This window comes from Zymoseptoria tritici, chromosome 6, assembly GCF_000219625.1.
Source record: "Zymoseptoria tritici IPO323 chromosome 6, whole genome shotgun sequence".
NCBI lineage: Eukaryota > Fungi > Ascomycota > Dothideomycetes > Mycosphaerellales > Mycosphaerellaceae > Zymoseptoria > Zymoseptoria tritici.
The window spans coordinates 1,104,762-1,122,746 of NC_018213.1; the positions used below are offsets into that span (position 1 = coordinate 1,104,762).

Genomic DNA, 17,985 nt, shown 5'->3' on the forward strand with positions numbered 1-17,985 from the left:
GCTCTTTCAGCGCTGGTTCCGTCGCCAATCAGTCTTACGACTCCAACACATCTTACGCTTCATCCACTGAAGGAAGACAGCACGACTTGCAGACACCTTCTCCCAGAGAGATTCCATCCTCTTCGCACTCGTACAGCCATCCAATCTACTCCAGCATGAACCAACAACAGCCTTATATGGACGGGCACGCTCCAGCATCCGCGCCACCACCGGGAATGCCTCAGTACCCAAACTATGGCCACCCACAACCAATGCAACCGGGGTCGCACAGCTACCCGCCTCAGTCCTACCCGCAGTACTCTTACAGCACGATGCCGCCCATGTCGGCAGGTCACCCAGTCACATCGTCCATGGGCCAGCAGATGGTGCCTCAATCATTGCCTTTGCCTACCATGTCTGCACAACCACAACCTCCTGCCGGTGCCAACCAGCAATATCCGAGTTCCTTCGACCAGACCGGACAAGTCGCGCCGCATGGTATGAAGCCTAGGGTCACTGCGACCTTGTGGGAAGATGAGGGTAGCTTGTGCTTCCAGGTAGAAGCGAACGGCGTGTGCGTCGCGCGGCGCGAAGACAACCACATGATCAATGGCACGAAACTGTTGAACGTTGCCGGGATGACACGCGGTCGGCGCGATGGCATCTTGAAGAGCGAGAAGACTCGCCATGTGGTCAAGATTGGTCCGATGCACCTCAAAGGTGTCTGGTGAGAATTGTCTCTTGGTGTGAATGGAATTGACATGGAGCTGACTTTGAGCAGGATACCGTTTGACCGCGCACTGGACTTTGCGAACAAGGAGAAAATCACCGAACTTCTCTATCCTCTCTTCGTCCACAACATCGGAGCATTGCTATACCACCCCTCCAATGCGGCTCGCCAGAGTGTCGGCGGCGCTGCCATGGCATCAGCAGCCCGTCGTTCTGATCAACAGGATTACATGCGAACTCCACAAGGCTCTCAGCCGCCAACACTGACTCACCATCACTCTATGAGCACTCCGGGCGGAGGAAGCATGCCTCAGCCGCCGCACTCCATTGCCCCGCATCCTGCATCTGGCCGACCAGGATTGGACCGAGCTCACACCTTTCCAACTCCGCCGACCAGTGCGTCCAGCTTGAACATGAACATGGGTCACCAAGGAAGCTCGTATGGATATGGTGAACAGAACGGTGCTATTCAATCAGGTTAGTTGTGATTCAGTGGTAGCAGAACGATATCCAAAGCTGACTTCACATCCATAGCTGCCACACCACCCAACCACGCGCAAGGTATACAGTACCAGACTAGCCAGGCGCCATATGACAGCCAACGACAGATGTACGCTCCAGCTCCCGGCGCTTACGGCCAGCAATACGCCCAACAGCCAAGCATGAACCGCTACGGTCAAATGCAGACGAGCCCAGATGGCGTCAAGTCCGAGATGGGTCCACCCGCTCGTGCCGGCGCTGAGAACGAGAATGCCGAAGCCAAGCCCCACGGTGGCTATGGTGGTCAGCACGATGTCGAGGGCGAACACGAGGGTGAATATACCCACTCCAGTGCGTCTTTTGGCGCCAGACGGCCTACGTACGATTACAATCCTAACCCAGCATCAGGGCCTGTTCACACAGATCCCTCTCACATCTCTCCTGAGATGACGCACTCGCCGCATCAGAACGGCTCTGGTCGTGCCACGCCGCGCACTACGACCACCTACGCAGGCTACAACACCACGACTCAGCGACCAACCCAGCTGCCTCAGAGCAACTTGAACTATGTCATGAGCAACGACACTCGCGCCGGTGCTCCCAATGGCGCAGACACTGGCTACCAGCCTGCATACCAGGCATCGCAATACGCCGCGATGAACGGCACGCCAGTTGCCAACAACAAGCGCATGCGCGAGGACGAGTCCGAGGATCCGTACGGCCGCCCTCCCAGCGCCAACGGCGACCACAAGCGTCAGCGTACGGACTCCGTCTCCACACGTCCCATAGCCCAACCTCAATCCCTGAAGGCCGGCGGCATGAGGCGATAATTCTGGATCGCCCAAAAGTCCGACGGCGGCGCCGATTATAATGACAAGAATGAACCTGCGCCAAAGTCGCCAAATTTTTCCATTTGTTGTCACGAAACGAAAGCTACCCCTTCTGAAGAAGAAGAAGAAGAAGAAGAAAAACCTCTTTAAAGTCTCCTTGTACTTTTCCATCCGCATTCGTCCCCGACTTTACGACTCACGAACCACGACTTTATTTGAAGATGATGCAAGAAGCAGAAGAGGGACTACTACTATTACCACCATTGCAACGGTGAACGGTACGGCACGGCGACAGGATATGAATGGCAGCGGAGGAGAGAAAAGCCAGGAGGATCAAGTGCCGGAAACGCCGTTGATCTGTGGATGTTCGTTCCTGCTGTGAATTTTTGAGCCAGCTGTTTTTTTTCCCTCTTGTTGTTGTGTCATGAACGAGATCCACGAACAAAATACACTATGAAATGTCTTTTTGTCCTGTCGCTGCTTCCCAATCTCTTACGTCTATGACATGTTTGACACTGTCCGCTGTTCGGTCGACTTATCACTCGTCATCGGCAACTCCTTGATCGTCCTCAGTGACAGTCTGCTCACATCCTGAATAGTTGACAACTACCCCTTCGGCCTGGTCGCTATTCAGCTGAACATGATCCGGCCAAGGCTCTCGTGTAAGCAGTACACGATGCACATCGAGCGTCCTTGCACCTGATCCCAACAGCTCAAAAAGAACATACCACCTCCTCAAAAGTCACAATCCAGTCGATCGTACAGCACCACCTACCTGCACAACATCAACACGAAAATAGCGCACTCTGCATAAAAAGGCCCCGCCCCCAAATCCGGAATGGGGATCAAAGACCTCACCAACCCTACACCTTTCCAGAAATTCCAATCGCTCACTAAAGAGGTTCACTACTGCACTCTCCAACCAGGTCTATCCCAGTTCACGTCCCAACGCTTCCCTGGGTGGTGCGACTGGCGAGGCTTACAGGCACTATCCCGGAACCCGTCTACTGCGGGAGAAAACTCCGGCCTTGTGGCTTGATCGCCCGCCGCGTGGTCGAGGTTTTTTTTTTTGTGTGCGCTGGTGCGGATGTTGTGCTGCGAGGCTAAGGTATGCTGTGCAGCGTGCGCTTAAGCTGGTGGTGGTGTGGTGCATGAACGGTGGATATGGCACGAGGTGGTGGGTGGGCTGTTCTTCTTGGCCGGAAAGTAGTATTGCCTCATGTTGCAAGACCGCTAAGCAACGAGCGGGAGTGAATGAATGGATGGATGGAACACCGAAGCAATGCGTCCGCGCATAGGAAGCGATATGTTGCCCTCGCCAGCACAACCAAAACCATCGAGTCTGCGCTGCTGCTGCTGCGCATCGTCGCCAATGTCGCCTCGGTTTCTCCGTGATGCCTCATCGTCGGAGACGTCAATGTTGCTTGTCGTGGTTCCGTCTCGTCTTGGGGCAGGTTCAAAGGTGGAACCAGGGAAAGTGTGAGATTTTTCAGTTTGTGTTCTGCACGACGCTTTTGAGGAGGATGTGAAGACTCGGTATGAATGACCAGCGCATTTTTGTTGGAATAGACAGACCTTGACAATCGACGCGTGCCCATTATCGCAAAAGTGATCAACAAACCGCATGTGATACCCAGGACAAGTAAAAGCGCAGGCCAGAGGACAAATCGATGAAGCCAATCCGAGTCATGCCATCGAAGTCATCAATGTTTGCTGTATTATCTCGAGGTGGAACCTGGGTGAAAGTGTAAGATAGTTCAGTCTAAGTTATGTGGAGCGCTTTTGAGGAGGCAGAGAAGCTTTAAATAATACCAACCGACGCCTTTCTGTACGAGTACAAAAGCCCACCATTACCGAAAGTGCCTCCAAGTAAATCATATCGCAGGTACAAATCAAGACAAGCGTGGAATGCAGCACAAGCAAATGACCAAACCATTCCACATCGTTCCCACAATCGAAATCTTGATTATCCTCCTAGTCGCTCATAGATCTATGCCCAAGAAAAGGTATTGCTCGCTAAGACAGCCTTGATCCGGCGAGGATGAAGAGGTCCAGGAGTCGAGCATGACGAGTTCGAAGCCGACCCATCCGAGATTCCGATTGACTTCCTTGACGTCGGCTTCGTCGGCGTTGCGGTCAACGCAAATGACGAGCTGGTCGCAGGAGAAGTGCTCGCTGCTAGCGAGTTCGAGGAGGGACATGAGACTGCAGCGATTGGTCAGTATTACTGAGTTCACAAAGAGATCAGCACAAGTCAGGACTCACCCAGGCTTCAAATCCATCCCAATCACTTCCTTGTCGAAGAAGATGAACATGCTACGCATATCTTCCTTCTCGGCCACGAAGCCACGGAACCTCGCTCCACCAGCATAGTCGTACACCTCGACATACTCCTTGATCATCCCGCCTTCCGACTTGGGGAAGACGCGACCATCTGGAGACGGCGAAGGGGTGACCTGACCATGTCGCAAGACGGTGCTCTGCGGGATCGGCTGAGCATCGCTTCCGTGACCGTCGTGGTGGCCGTTGTTGGTTCGCAAATCCATCACCAGCGAGTTCTCAAGACCAGAATCCTTCTCAACCAAGAATACAGTCTTCAGCGTCTCGCAGAAGAGTCTCTCACACTCTTCCGTGATGTGAAGTGCGGCATCTCCGCTACGCCTGCGAGCTGAGAGGCTCGGGCGCTGGCGCGAGGGTGTCGCGCCGGGAGATGACGGTGGTGAGGGTATGCCGCCCGAAGGGACCTCAAACCCACCTGGAAGATGTGTCAGTGGGTGTGTGTGACGAGGGTACGAGGGATTGTGAGACTCACCACCCCGCCCCACGTCCCCCGAAAGTGGAGGCGTGGAAGCCGGTCAATGCCATGGAGGTGGCATTGACGGCATAGGCCGAAGCCTGGGTGTTGGAGCGCCGCGAGGACTCGCTGGAGACCTTGCGGGAGTAGTTACTACTACTCATACTCATGTGATTATTGTCTAACATCGCCATTGCTCTGTATTGCCACGGTTGCTCTTTGATCGATCGAGGGTGTATGAAGTGGTTGGCTGGATGAGGTCGGAGTCGGCGGGACGGTGGACGTTGGCGGAACAATTGATTCTGATCGTGTAGCGGGTGTACGGATTGCTGATGAGGCGTCGTAGGCGTTGTTGATTGTGTATGTAGGCAGTCGAGTCGTCGGAGTGGCAGAGAGTAGCAGTGGTGGTGAAGTCAGACAAAGAGAAAGCGAAAGTTCGAGACAGCTGACTGCTGCGGAGTGCGGAGAGCCCAGACCAGGCCCACGTGCAACAATCAAGGGATGAGCCAATGATCTGCTGCCCTGCTTCTTCTCCTCTATGCACATGTCCAGGATCTCTTCAACATTCGTAGATCCTCTAATTTGCTTGTCACGAATCCCGTCAGAGGGCAATGTTCACGAATTGCAACGGACGACGTTCCATCGAAGAAGTGCGACCGCTTCGTCACTGCACGATGGACTCAAGTCTATGCCGGAGCTTTCATTGGCATACCTTTGTCTGGCTGTACAACGAAAGACATCAACTTACCTCTGGCGTGCAGTCTATCGGCTACCATCAGACTTGTGCAGTGCTACTGGCTTCTGAGCGGCTTCTTTCAAGGGAGTCAAGACGTTGAGTCAGTATCGTCTGCCGTCCATGACCATCCAGGAGCATATATTCAACAGACGCATCAACTGGATTGCCGCCCACGTGAGTAGTATCGTGCCAGACTGCTCCGCGGAACATCATACCACATGTACGATTTCTAGACATGAGCTTCATTGAACGAGGCTGTTGGCAAACGCGAGGTAGGCAGGCAATTCATGTCAGACCCTCACTCAGAGGTAAGGTAGGTACGGTTTGAATGCATTTGCAAGCCTTCCTCAAGTCGAGAAATCGTTGCCATGCGACCAATCCATCCCGTTGGGCAAGAAGTAGCGATGGGAAGCACCATCCGCATGCTCGTCTCAGGTCAGGTTCGCGCTTCAATCAATCCCAAGTCTTCCAATCCTCACTCCACGCCGATGCGCCCACCTTTTCTACCATCCTCATATATCCTTCACACTGGCAGCATGCATATGCCCTTCATCAGCAAGAGATCACGCAAAGGAACTGGCACATCCAAGTCTCGGCAACCACTCAATCGGAAGCTATCACGCCTCTTCCGTAACAACACCAGATCAACGGTGAACTCGACCTCGGACCAGACGAGCAATCTTCCCTCACTCAGAAGAGTCGCCACACTCGGCAGACTCAGACGCGCTGCGTCTCGCTATCTGGACCGGATCATGACCTCTCCTGGTGTGTTGTGACCTTTCGACAATCTCAAAGCACGACTGACTTCTCCTAGAACCTCGTCCATCGGTCGACGGCGCTTCTGTTCCAAATCATCACACCGCCATTCCACCCACTCCGATCCTCGCCGAGCGTCCCAAAGTACAACGTGGTCGAGGTCTCTTTCGTTCATCCTCTTCCGTTCGTGAAAGAGCACACACGTACGACATACTTCAAGCCGGTCAAAGTCCCCCGCGAAGAAAGCGCTCGGTGCGATTCCAAGGAATGGAAGAAGTTCAAGTCGACGGACAGAACGGCGCTGAAGCCGACAGTGGACCTGCAGCGACGAATGCATCTCAAGAGTCGCATGCTACCAAGCATTCACACCACAGAGTTTCCGAACGCATTGAAGCATTGGCTGCCAAATTCGCCGTCACATCGGGAGGACTGGATACTGTCGTGCACCGCTCGAACTCGAGGGCAAGGCCGACTGTGCCGCACATCGATACTAACGTGGAGGCCAACTCGAGCAGTCGTGGTATGAATAGCAATGCCTCCCCGCAGACGGCATCTTCTGCGTCGACTTCAGCTAGAGACTTCAACTCCAACTGGTCGCCGATGAGTACCGCCTCTACGGCAGCCACCTCGTACACTTCACCAGGATCATTCTCGTTCGCAATGCGCAATCGGACGACTCCTGAGGATCTTCACCATCTGGGCAAGGGCGCGGGCACTGGCGACGAGAATACTCTCCCACCAATCGAAGAAGACAGCGGCCGTTTCCTGCTGATCCCTGTGCAAGAAACGCTGGTTGAAGGCGTCATACCGACCATCGCGACGGTAGAGAACGCTGCCGCAGCAAAGTGCGCTCTGGAGACAAGCTACAGCCAGCTCTCAGAACCATCATCGCCACGATCCATCCGTCGCAAGAAATTCGAACAGCGCATGGGCGACTTCGGCATGCCTCACGATGAACGCGTCGCAGCGAGAGCCCTCTGGCTCAAATCCGAAAGCGACCACCTCCGTCAAATGCGAGTCTTGAAATCCACATCCCTCGCTCGCCGCGAGACAAAAGGCATCTCCATCGCCGGCTTCGACGTCATCCGCGTCCTAGGCAAAGGCAGCTTCGGCGTAGTCCGCCTCGTCACCGAACGTCAAGCCAAACCCAAAGACACCGACACCACCACCCTTCCCGACGACTCGGTGGTCACCGACGTCGCCAACATGGACGGCACCGCCAAACGCAACCTCCCCAGCGGCAAACCCCTCTCCGACGTCTTCGCCATGAAAGTCATCCGCAAATCGGAAATGCTGCGCGCCTGTCAAGAAGGTCACCTCCGCGCTGAGCGGGACTTTCTCGTCGCTTCTGAGGGATCCCGGTGGGTGGTGCCGCTCATCGCCAGTTTTCAGGACAATACGAATCTCTACCTCGTGATGGAGTATATGATTGGCGGGGACTTTTTGGGACTGCTGCTCCGTGAGGATGTGCTGGAAGAAGGCGTGGCCAAGTAGTATGTGGCTGAGATGATCCTTTGTATTGAGGAGGCGCATCGTATGAAGTGGATTCATCGAGACATCAAGCCGGACAATTTTTTGATCAGCGCTTCCGGGCATTTGAAGATCTCCGATTTTGGACTTGCGTTCAATGGGCATTGGGCGCATTCGCAATCTTACTATAATTCTCAACGCGAGACTCTGCTCGACAAACTTGGGATCAAGATTCGAGGGGACGATCAAGATATTCTCGACGACCTGGAAGCCTCCACCGCCGACCCCCGCCGTCCCACCCCGAAGCCCTCCCGCAACAAACTCGATCCCGCCGATGAAGCAGCGAGGGAAGGCCTCCTCCCTCACCGCAATCGCACTGAACGCCGCAAACTCGCCCGCTCCATCGTCGGCACGTCGCAATACATGGCGCCTGAAGTCATTCTCGGCCAACCCTACGATGGGCGCTGCGACTGGTGGAGTGTGGGCATCATTCTGTACGAGTGTCTTTACGGTCGGACGCCGTTTTACTGTGAGAATCGACAGCGGACGAAAGAGAGTATCGTACGGTGGAGAGAGACGTTGAAGTTTCCTGAGGGCGTGGAACGCTGGAGTCGACCAGGGAGTGAAGAGGGGAGGAGGAAATTGGAAGCTCCGACTGCGGTGGTGGTGGATTTATTGAGGGGTTTATTGTGCGATAAAGAGGGGAGACTGAGTTCGAGGCAGTATCGACAGGAAGGACGATTGGGACGACGGATGAGTGCCGCGGCGATTGGCGGGAGGGATGGTATGGGGAGTGGAGGAGCGAGTCCGTTGGCGAGACATGTCTATGCGAACGGCGCGGAGGAAATCAAGAGCCATCCGTTCTTCGCGGGGATTCCTTGGAGTCAGGTGCATTTGCTTCCGCCGCCGTTTGTGCCGAGGGTGAGGGAACGGCAGAGTATTACGAAGTATTTTGAGGAGGAGAAGGATATTGTTAGTGATTTGGGGGAGGAGGGGGATGGGGGGAGTGAGACGGGGGAAGGGAGTGAGGGGAGTGGGATTGAGGAAGGGGTGATGTTTGAGTTGGAGGGAATGGAGGATGAGGAGGTGGAGAAGGTGTTGGGCACGAAGAGGAAGGTGGAGAAGTGGAAGAGGTTGAGGGCGGTGAGGGAGAAGGTTGTGCTGGGGATTGAGGCTGTTCCGGAGGCGGATGAGGAGTTGAGGAGGATTAAGGAGCATTATGGGATGGGGTTTGAGGGGTGGAAGGCGAGGAGGAAGGTCGAGGTGGCGGAGATGAGGGCCGAGAGGGGGGTGGATGCGGAGAAGGTGCTGGCGAGGTGTGTGGTGGAGATGAATGCGGGTGGTGGGAAGGGTGGAAAGGAGAAGAAGAGGGCGAGGGATCGGGTTTTGAGGGATGGGGGGTTGGGGAGGAAGGTTTTGGAGTTGAGGAAATTGGGGGCGTTTTGGGGGTATACTTATCGGAGGCCGAAGGGGGTTGTGATTGTTGGTGGTGCTGGGGGGAGGAGGGGGAGGAGAGGTGGGTTGGAGAGGGGAACGATTTTACCTGTTGTTGGTGGTGGGAGTGATGGGAAAGAGGAGGAGAGGGGCGATGTTTGGGGGTTGGGGGAAGGGTGGAAGTGAGTGGCTTGTATTGAGCTGGACGACCTGAGATGTGTGGCTCCTGAAATAATGATAATCGTTGATCTTTCGGGGTGTATGTGTTCCAGCGGCGGAAGTAAGGTATCCTAGCAGAGTTGGCTTTGTCTTCCTCCTGGCTGGAAGACATCGCGACGATTCACGCACGACATTTGATGGGCAGTTTCGATAACCAATTCACCGAGGTGTCCAGCCTCATGCCGCATTCGGGAATACAAATACTCCGACGGGTTCAGGCGTACCCTGAGATGGAGACGAGAAAGCGTTGCATCCGATGCGGGAGGGAAGACATGGCGCAGCGAAGATGAGAATAGAGGAGATGATGTCTTTCGACTGGAGCTCATGGGAGATGATGTCTTTCGACTGGGGCTCACGAGAGATAATGTCTTTCACCTCTCACATTTTCTCTCCGAGTGGAGATTGGTTCGGGCAAAACGGGAGCTAGATATGGTGCTTGTTTGATCGTGTCCTATATCGCAGTTTAGGTCACTACCTCAATTCTCATTTCTTACAATTACAACACTACTACTACTATTGTCGCCAATTGCTTATATTGTTACCTATATAGTAGCAGAGTTACTCTATCGACAATATTAACAATTACATATAAGTGCGCGCGCTAATACGCCGTTTAGTTAGATAAGTGTCATTTTCTTCGACTCTTAAACCTCTTATTAACACTACTACTTCTACTACTCTACCGCGCGCGCTCGCAGCTCGCTCGTTACATAATACATACTACTCGTAATATCGCACCCTCGCGCGCACGTAAAAATAGCTAGTTAGATACTACTTAATATAGAACTTGGTAAGGCTCGCGACCCTAATCGCCTACGCGGACTCTCTCTCTCCGACGACAACGACGATAAGCTAGCGACTATATCTACTGCAGCTATTACTCCTGCTCCTTAGCTACCTGCCGACCTTCTCGTCTACGATAAGCCTACTACGGCTACCTCTAAAGACTTCTAGTATATCTCCGACCTTTAATAGAACGATACCCTTATTAGAGTATAGAGCAGCAATAAAAACACTAAGAAGAGCGGACGTTAGATGCTTATAAAATACGATTATGTACGTAGAGTTATAGAGACGGACAAAGGTAATATAGCTCGCATAGCTCTTAGTAAGGCTCGTAGGCTAATAATAAATAATAGGCATTCCGGCGGTTACTAAGTACAGCTAGTACGAGGATCGTAGACTCGACTGCAAGACTTCTAAGACTCTCGCTACCTATACTTACTACTACTATAAGGGCAAGCCTCCGTGTTTTGCTAGAGAGTAGGTAAAGATTAAGGAGGAGCCGGTAGAAAAGAAGTCTGTATTAAAGGAGGCTGTTAGCAGCATGCGAGGTAAGATAAATAAGGCGCAGGACAAGATCGCTACGTTAGAGTCGGAGGTGTCGGATTTAAAGCGTAAGATTAGCGGTTTAAAGTATAAGATTAGCGGTTTAAAGTGTATAAAAGGTTAGCTAAAGGAGGAGCTAATTAAGGAGATTATAGACGAGGTTAATAACGTACAGAGCAAGTTAAAGGCTACTATTACTAAGATTAAGCAGTCGGTGTTATAGTATTAGCGTGCTGTTAACGAGAAGTTTAGTAGACTAGGCGTAATAGATTAATAGATAGATCGATTTAGCCTACGAGCTCTCCGCGAGCCTTGCGAGCCTGCACGTTAATACCCAAATAAATGCGTTAGTTGCTGTATATCTCCTTAAATCCCTCGTTTTCACGCTTACGAGCCAGCCGTTTTAGCCTGCGTACACGCCGCGAGCCGTTTTTAAGGAAGAGAATTAAGGTGTTAAGAGATTAAGATATTAAGATATTAAGATATTAAGATATACGTTTATCGTTCCTTCTAGCTACGAGCTAGTCTATTTAGTCCGCGAGCACGCAACGAGCGAGTCGTCGGTAGCGTATATTTATTAGATTCGTGTATATTAGTCCTTCTAGTTAGCCCTGCCCTTCTCGGTAAGCTTAATAGTCCGCTCGCTCCGTCTAGTGCTAACAGCTACTAGCTCGTTAACCTTCTTCTTCTTCTTCTTTATCTTCTGCTGCTAAACAACCGGCTCGGCGACCTCCTCTAGCATCTCTAAACCCCCTTAACTAGCAGCAGTAGTAGCGGTAGTAGTAGCAGCAGTAGTAGCAGCAGTAGTAGTAGCAGTAGTAGTAGTAGTAGTAGCAGTAGTAGTAGTAGTAGTAGTAGTAGCACTGCTAGGCTCCTTCGCCTTCGACTTTAACTAAGGCGTTGTTATTATTGTTGTCGCTAACGAAGAGGGTATCGTCGAGTCCGAAGGGATCGCTGGCGCTAGCGCACTAGCTGCTGCGGAGGTAATCGTCGAAGATGCACTATTCTCCTTAGCTCGGTTCGCGGTAGCTTCCTTAGCCCTTACTATATTGCCTAAGCTGTCCGTATTAGGGTCGAGCAGAATGCAGTCGTTAAGCTAGCTTACCGGCGATAATTAGAGGTCGCGGCTAGCAGGGCGTTTAGAGCTAGAGCGTTGCTAAGGCAGAGGGCTAGAGCGCTTGTCCTATAAGGAGCTAAGGGCAGCGCGAGCTATACGAGAACAGCTCGCGAGCCCTGTAGACTAATCTACGAGCGCCTTACTATTGCTGCCGGACGGGCCTACGTCTATTACAAGGTAGCGTACTTCCGGTGCGAGCTAGCTTACGAGTAGGTAACTCTAGCCTACGAGGACTTTCTTGCCGTCGATGCTAGTATAGCTGTTAGTCTATATAAACGGATAGTGAATAACGCCGTCCTTGTCCTTAAATACACGCCCGTTAGGGTATAGGACAGTGCTATCGGTCTGCACGTCGTAGCTAATTACATACTAGAATATAGGCTCGCCGTCCTTCCTTACGGAGCGTTTTAAGTCTATATATACCTAGCTATCGTCGTAATTCTTCTAGCCGCTAGCGTAGATAACGTAAGTAATCCGAATAGTCGCCTACGGAGCCCTACCGGTTGTCGATAGATTAAACAGCTGTATTATCCTAATCGTAGTATTCGTAGCAGCTACGTTATTAGCGCCGAGCTTAATAGGCTAATTCCTACTATACTCCCTTGTTAAATAGATATCGTAATAGGGCTTCTTATCTCGCCGCTGCTTCGCAGCTACGCTCTCGTTTAGCAGATACTCTAAGAAGAGCCTTCTACAGTTATGTTTCGCAGCGGCCTTAAGAATAGTATCTATCTCGGCAATAACGCCCTAAGCTTATTATAAGATCTTATTACGTTTGTCGGAGTAGACCGGCGTCGCATTATCGTTAGCGTCCTTACTATCTACAGGCTCCGGATCTGTAAGGGTAACAGTATAAAGGAAGCACTTAGCAGTAAATAGCAGCAGTAGCTTGTCCTTATTGTCCTAGGCACCGCCCCTCGCACTCTTATTATTAGCTAACAGCTCCCTTAAACACTTGGCCTTCTTAGCCTCCTTTAATAAGTTAGTAGCAGCGTTAGGTAACTTACGGGCCTTCGTCTTAGCCGCCTTCTTTATCTTAGTGTTCGCACGGCTCTGCGGAATGTATATGCCTTCGCGAGTACCGGAGCTAGGAGGGGTAGGCTAGCGCTCGTAGTCGCTCGCAGGGTTGCCGTCGTTACTCGCTAGAGCTACTCGCGAGGGTAGAGGGCAGCCGCAGAAGCTACAGTTTTTATTACTAAGATTAGCATAAGAGGTGTAGGGTAGTACCGCAGGATTGCGGCAGAACTAAAAGGTAGCTATAAGATAGCTGTATATAAGGAACGGAGGTAAGCAGAAGGAAGAGGAAGGCTAGGAGGGCAGGAGGGCATAGCCTAGTATATTGTTAATCGAATACAAAGCTATTAGCGCGGAAGAAGTCCCTTATATAGTTACGCGGCTATAACTTAGCGCCCTTCGGAGGGGTCTAAAACTCCGCGAGCTCGTTGCCGGCCGTAAGGTAACGAGCGGCAGTATCGCGGAGGTAAAGATATACATCTATATAGATCTTATCCTTATTAGCGTCTAGCTCGCGACTATCGAGCGTCGCCGGAAAGCTACTAGCTACTAGCATCTCGGTAGCCTATAGCAGAGTCGGTAGAGGAAGGTATATAAGAAGATCTGTAAATAGTTAGCTCGTTACGGCACGTAAAACGCTCGCAACGCTAGCAGGCTAGTAGCAAGCTCTCGATCCCTATACCGCTCCTTAACCCTAGTCGTCTCGCAACCGCTCGCAGCCGCTCGCAGCTGCTCGTGCGTAGGGGATACTAACCGAATTAAGCATACTAATCCGCTATCCGCTAGATACGCGGATACTCTATATTAAGGTAGATTCCGCGATCCTCTACGCTATTAGGAGGATAGTCGTAGTTGTAAGCAGGAATACTAGGCAAATGCCTATTAACTTTAGGCTACTTTCGAATGCCGTAGTTATTATAGCTATTAATAAATAGCTCGACCGTAAACTAGAGGATTAGAACGAAGACAGCAAGGAACGCTATACGGTTAGCCCTGCTATCCTCGCTATAGAGGCCTTTATCGCGAAGCCGGTAGAAGAAATTACGCTATCGATTCTATCCTACAGCTATATTAAGACCCTAGAAGCGCTCTATTGTTTAATTACCTTTGCTCGTTATATACTAGAAGCTATCGCGGAACTTAATGTTCTTACCCTCCTAAAGTTTATAGCAGAAGAGGTATATATTAGCTATTAATAGAGTCTCTACGCCGTAATCCGCTCGTATAATCTATAGAAGTTAGCAGAGCTGCGAGCATAGGGACGTACAGTAACGAGCCTACCTTTAGCGTAAAGCTAAGTTCTCGGACTATATCTAAATACTACTTAGAAACCGAGAAGACCGTCTTAGCTATAGTGCCTACGTAAATCTATATAATCTTCTGTATATATATATCGATATAGGCGTAGAAGCAGATACCGAAGATCTCGAACTTATAGTAGGCATCTACCGACTATATATAATTAGGACCCTTAGCCTTTAGACGACCGCGCTTAACACCCTTACGACTACCCTTCCGGCGGCGAGTATTATAGCCTACAGGATTAAGGGAATACGCGATCTTAGCTATGCAATCCCTACGAGCAAACGAGCGTTAGCGTACGAGCTAGGCGAAGGAGTTTACGAGTAAGGGAAGCAGCGTAAATTGCAGTTTACGAGCGGACGAATCTAGCCTACGAGCGGACGAATCCAGCCTACGAGCGGACGCATCCTGCTTACGAGCGTACTTACGAGCGTGTATACAGACCTTCTAATAATGTTATATTCCTTCCGTAGGTGCCTTACTAATCGTTTGTATCTATAGTTATCTAACGTACTACCTACAATCGTCCCCTCTAATACCCTCTGTATAACCTTATCGTGTTTAGGCTAGTTATCTCTTAGGATCCTTCGATACAAGCCTAGCTTCTTCCGGATATCTACTAATTACTATAGGCTAATCTCGAAGCCGTCCTTCTTTAGGCATCTTAACAGTAACTCGTCTGTTATGTCCTACTGCTAGAAGAGCTCCTTAATCCTTATATATAGTAGTGCCTAATAGTCCTTATCTTAATAGATCCTCGGATACGTAGATAGCTACTATCGAGCTAGTATCCGTCTAAACGTTCGAGGCTTAATAGCTACTTGCTACTCTTCCCTTAGCTATTAAACGACGTCGTCGTAGGTCTATTCGGAGACCCTAAGAAGGAGCTCGATCTCGGTTCGAAGGTAGTCGATATTAAGGGCGGCGCGTAGTATAGCGAGAGGGTAGTAAGGGTGTTAAAAAGAAGAAGAAGAACGATGTTACGAGCAAGAGAGATAGACGTTGCGAGCGTTTAGCGCTTACTAAGCGCAATATCGATAAAACGAGGTTTTGAGAAAATGAGAATTGAGGTAGTGACCTAAACTGCCATATAGGACACGATCCACAGCCCACCTCGGCGCTGAACGTCGTTCACATTCACTCCATCATCAGATCTCTCTCGTCATCCATTTGCCCGCACTGCGAGCATTAGAGCCATATGCCGATGATCAACAGGTAGGCGAAGTAAACCATCGAGTGGTCAAAAGCAAGCCTTCCAACAGGCAAAGCTCTCTTCATTGGACGTCAACCTCACCATCCTCGACCCCACTTCCACTACTGACCTTCAGACATCGTCCACGTCCCGTAAGGTCCTCATCGCATCTCTTCTTCTTCGCCGTCACCCTCTCGAGCTCCCGACATGTCTTCTCCTCCTCAACCCACCAAAATCGCCCTTATCGGCGCCGGCACAATCGGCCTTTCCTTCGCCGCCCTTCACCTCTCCAAAAACCCCACCTGCACCATCACAATCTACGACACCCGTCCCGATCTCTCCTCATATGTCGCGCAACATCTCCCCAGCTACCTCGTAGACGTCGATGATCACGAGTCATGTACACGGCGACTCACGTTCGCGACATCGTTAGAAGAAGCTGTCAGAGGTGCGAATATCGTTCAAGAGCAAGGACCCGAGAACTCCGCGTGGAAAGTACAGTTATGGCCGCAAGTGGAGAAGTTCGCAAGGAAAGAGGCGTTGTTGTGGAGCAGTACGAGTGGCATCCCGGCGAGCGAGCAGAGTGCGGGGATGGAGGATAAGACGAGACTGGTGGTTTGTCATCCGTATAATCCGCCGCATATCATGCCGTTGTTGGAAGTTGTGCGGTCGCCGAGCACGTCGGATACAGTGGTTGAGCAAACGCTGGCATACTGGCGGAGACTGGGCCGAGCGCCGGTAGTGGTGAGGAAAGAATGCGTCGGCTTCGTGGCGAATCGACTCGCGTTCGCACTGGTCCGGGAGGCGTGTAGTCTGGTCGCACAAGGGGTGGTGGGGGTGGAGGAGTGCGATGAGATTGTTAGGAATTCGATGGGCCCGAGGTGGGCAGTTGCTGGGCCGTTCAAGGCGTATCATGCCGGTGGAGGGGAGAAGGGGTTGAGGGGTTTTGTGGAGAAGGAGGGAATTGGAGGGACGGTGGAGAAGTGTTGGAGGAAGAGCGAGGAGGATGCGAGGGAGGGGAATGTGTGGGTTGGGGAGGAGTGGCAGGAGGAGGTTTGTAGGCTGGCGGAGGAGGCGTATGGGGTTGTGGATACGAGGGAGAGGGATGAGAAGACGAGGAGGGTTTTGGATGCTGTGAGGTGAGGTGAGGTAGGAGGTGTTGAGGTTGGAGTGGTGTATAGAATAATGTTCAAAGCATGTCACAGTATATGCGTATCGCAAACGCATCGGAGTTCGGGCTTGCAACGCGGTGTCTCGACATGGACAATGCTCTTGATGAATCGACGCCTTGTTTCAACCTCACCTTCGCATCAATGCTGTAGTCCTAATGATCTACTTCTCCTGCCCACCTTCGCCTACACATTCTCGCCACGTTGGGGGCCGAGTCGAGCAACTCCGAGAACGTATCTGACAGTGGGAACCTTCACGGACATACCACTTCTAGGAAACCGCCAACTAGCGATCGAGAAGCACAGCTGAGATTGTCACTCCGCAACATTCTAGGGGCCATTGATGAAGGTTCGCCTGCCATGCACAAGCCCCGCAGGATCACGCGACATCGCGTGGCAACCTTCAAGGTTGGTCTTGAGTACACTTCGTCTTGTGTATCTTTGCCATCGCTCCTTTGCTGACACAAAGCTATCGTCCATCTGGATCCATCCCGTCGGTCGAATACTCCATCAGGACGAGATCTGGGGTACCAGATACCACGATGCACCTCATCTCGCAGCATGACCGAATTTGCACACCGATCCGCCCACGGTTGAATATCGCAGACACAGCCGAGCCATTGCCAGTGGCGTACCGAAGCTTTGCCCTCGACGCGCCCGCGTTCAAGCGACCTTCCTGATGCATGGCTACACCGGACGCCTCGCCCGGGTTGTGCGGCTGGCAGCTGCTGGTGGGTGGCGCAAGATAGCTGAGAGATGGAAGGATTTACAGGAATCTGGAAGGGTGGCATGAGCACCCGACCAAAGGCGAGGTCCGCCATGCGGCACACGTCCACTCACAATTCGCTGTGCGGCCGCGGCTAACTGCGAATGCTATCGTGCCAAGGCGAGGCTAATGCTTACTTTCTCTGCAACGGGAAGTTCGCCCGACCGGAGTGTGAAAGCGTAACCAGTGACTCTGCTGATTAGACCCTGTCTGGACCAGTCAAAGATCTGCAAATCGAGGGCAAGTCTTGCACGCGGACCACGCTCTCGAACAACCATTTGCCAAGGGCGCTGATAAGCTACCTTAGTATCGCGGTCGAAATAGCTGTGCCGCGCGAGAGGGGACCGACCGAGTACCACGGAACTTTTTATGAAAGCGACCTGCTGCCCGCATTCCCGAGCTGTTGCTCCCTCTTTCGTCTCTCACGTCGTGTGATCGCAGCGAGTCTGTCCTTGGTCTCTACCTTTCAAGGACCGTCATCTTTCAGCCATGGAGTACAATCACTCAAAATCGGTCGACCCGGCAGCGGTCCCTCAATTCCAGCACGAGCATGAGCATTTGCATCATTCGCACAATGCCGCGCACACTGGAAACGATGTGCCTATTTACACCGCAGGCACGACCGTCGGTGGGCCGCATGGCATCTTGAATGGCGAGAACGATGGTCAT

General features: G+C 51.9%; 4 protein-coding genes across 4 annotated transcripts; 3 read left to right on the forward strand and 1 right to left on the reverse strand.

The window, feature by feature from the left end:
• Positions 1 to 392: 392 nt before the first annotated feature.
• On the forward strand, positions 393 to 2,018 carry MYCGRDRAFT_93828 (uncharacterized protein; the record flags this gene model as incomplete). Its single annotated transcript, XM_003851405.1, has 3 exons — positions 393 to 706; positions 761 to 1,185; positions 1,243 to 2,018. The coding sequence occupies 3 exons, from the start codon at positions 393 to 395 to the stop codon at positions 2,016 to 2,018; spliced, it is 1,515 nt and encodes a 504-aa protein (XP_003851453.1).
• Positions 2,019 to 3,802: 1,784 nt separating this feature from the next.
• MYCGRDRAFT_59899 (uncharacterized protein) lies at positions 3,803 to 5,177 on the reverse strand (the record flags this gene model as incomplete). Its single annotated transcript, XM_003851823.1, has 3 exons — positions 3,803 to 4,223; positions 4,284 to 4,773; positions 4,844 to 5,177. The coding sequence occupies 3 exons, from the start codon at positions 5,004 to 5,006 to the stop codon at positions 4,001 to 4,003; spliced, it is 876 nt and encodes a 291-aa protein (XP_003851871.1).
• Positions 5,178 to 7,558: 2,381 nt separating this feature from the next.
• Positions 7,559 to 9,256, forward strand: MYCGRDRAFT_13808 (uncharacterized protein; the record flags this gene model as incomplete). Its single annotated transcript, XM_003851406.1, has 3 exons — positions 7,559 to 7,786; positions 7,847 to 8,835; positions 9,025 to 9,256. Coding segments are annotated over 3 exons (1,449 nt in total), but the record flags the coding sequence as incomplete, so codon positions are not given.
• A 6,332-nt stretch (positions 9,257 to 15,588) lies between these two features.
• MYCGRDRAFT_93831 (uncharacterized protein) lies at positions 15,589 to 16,524 on the forward strand (the record flags this gene model as incomplete). Its single annotated transcript, XM_003851407.1, has 1 exon — positions 15,589 to 16,524. One exon carries the CDS (start codon positions 15,589 to 15,591, stop codon positions 16,522 to 16,524), a length of 936 nt encoding a protein of 311 aa, XP_003851455.1.
• Positions 16,525 to 17,985: the final 1,461 nt, after the last annotated feature.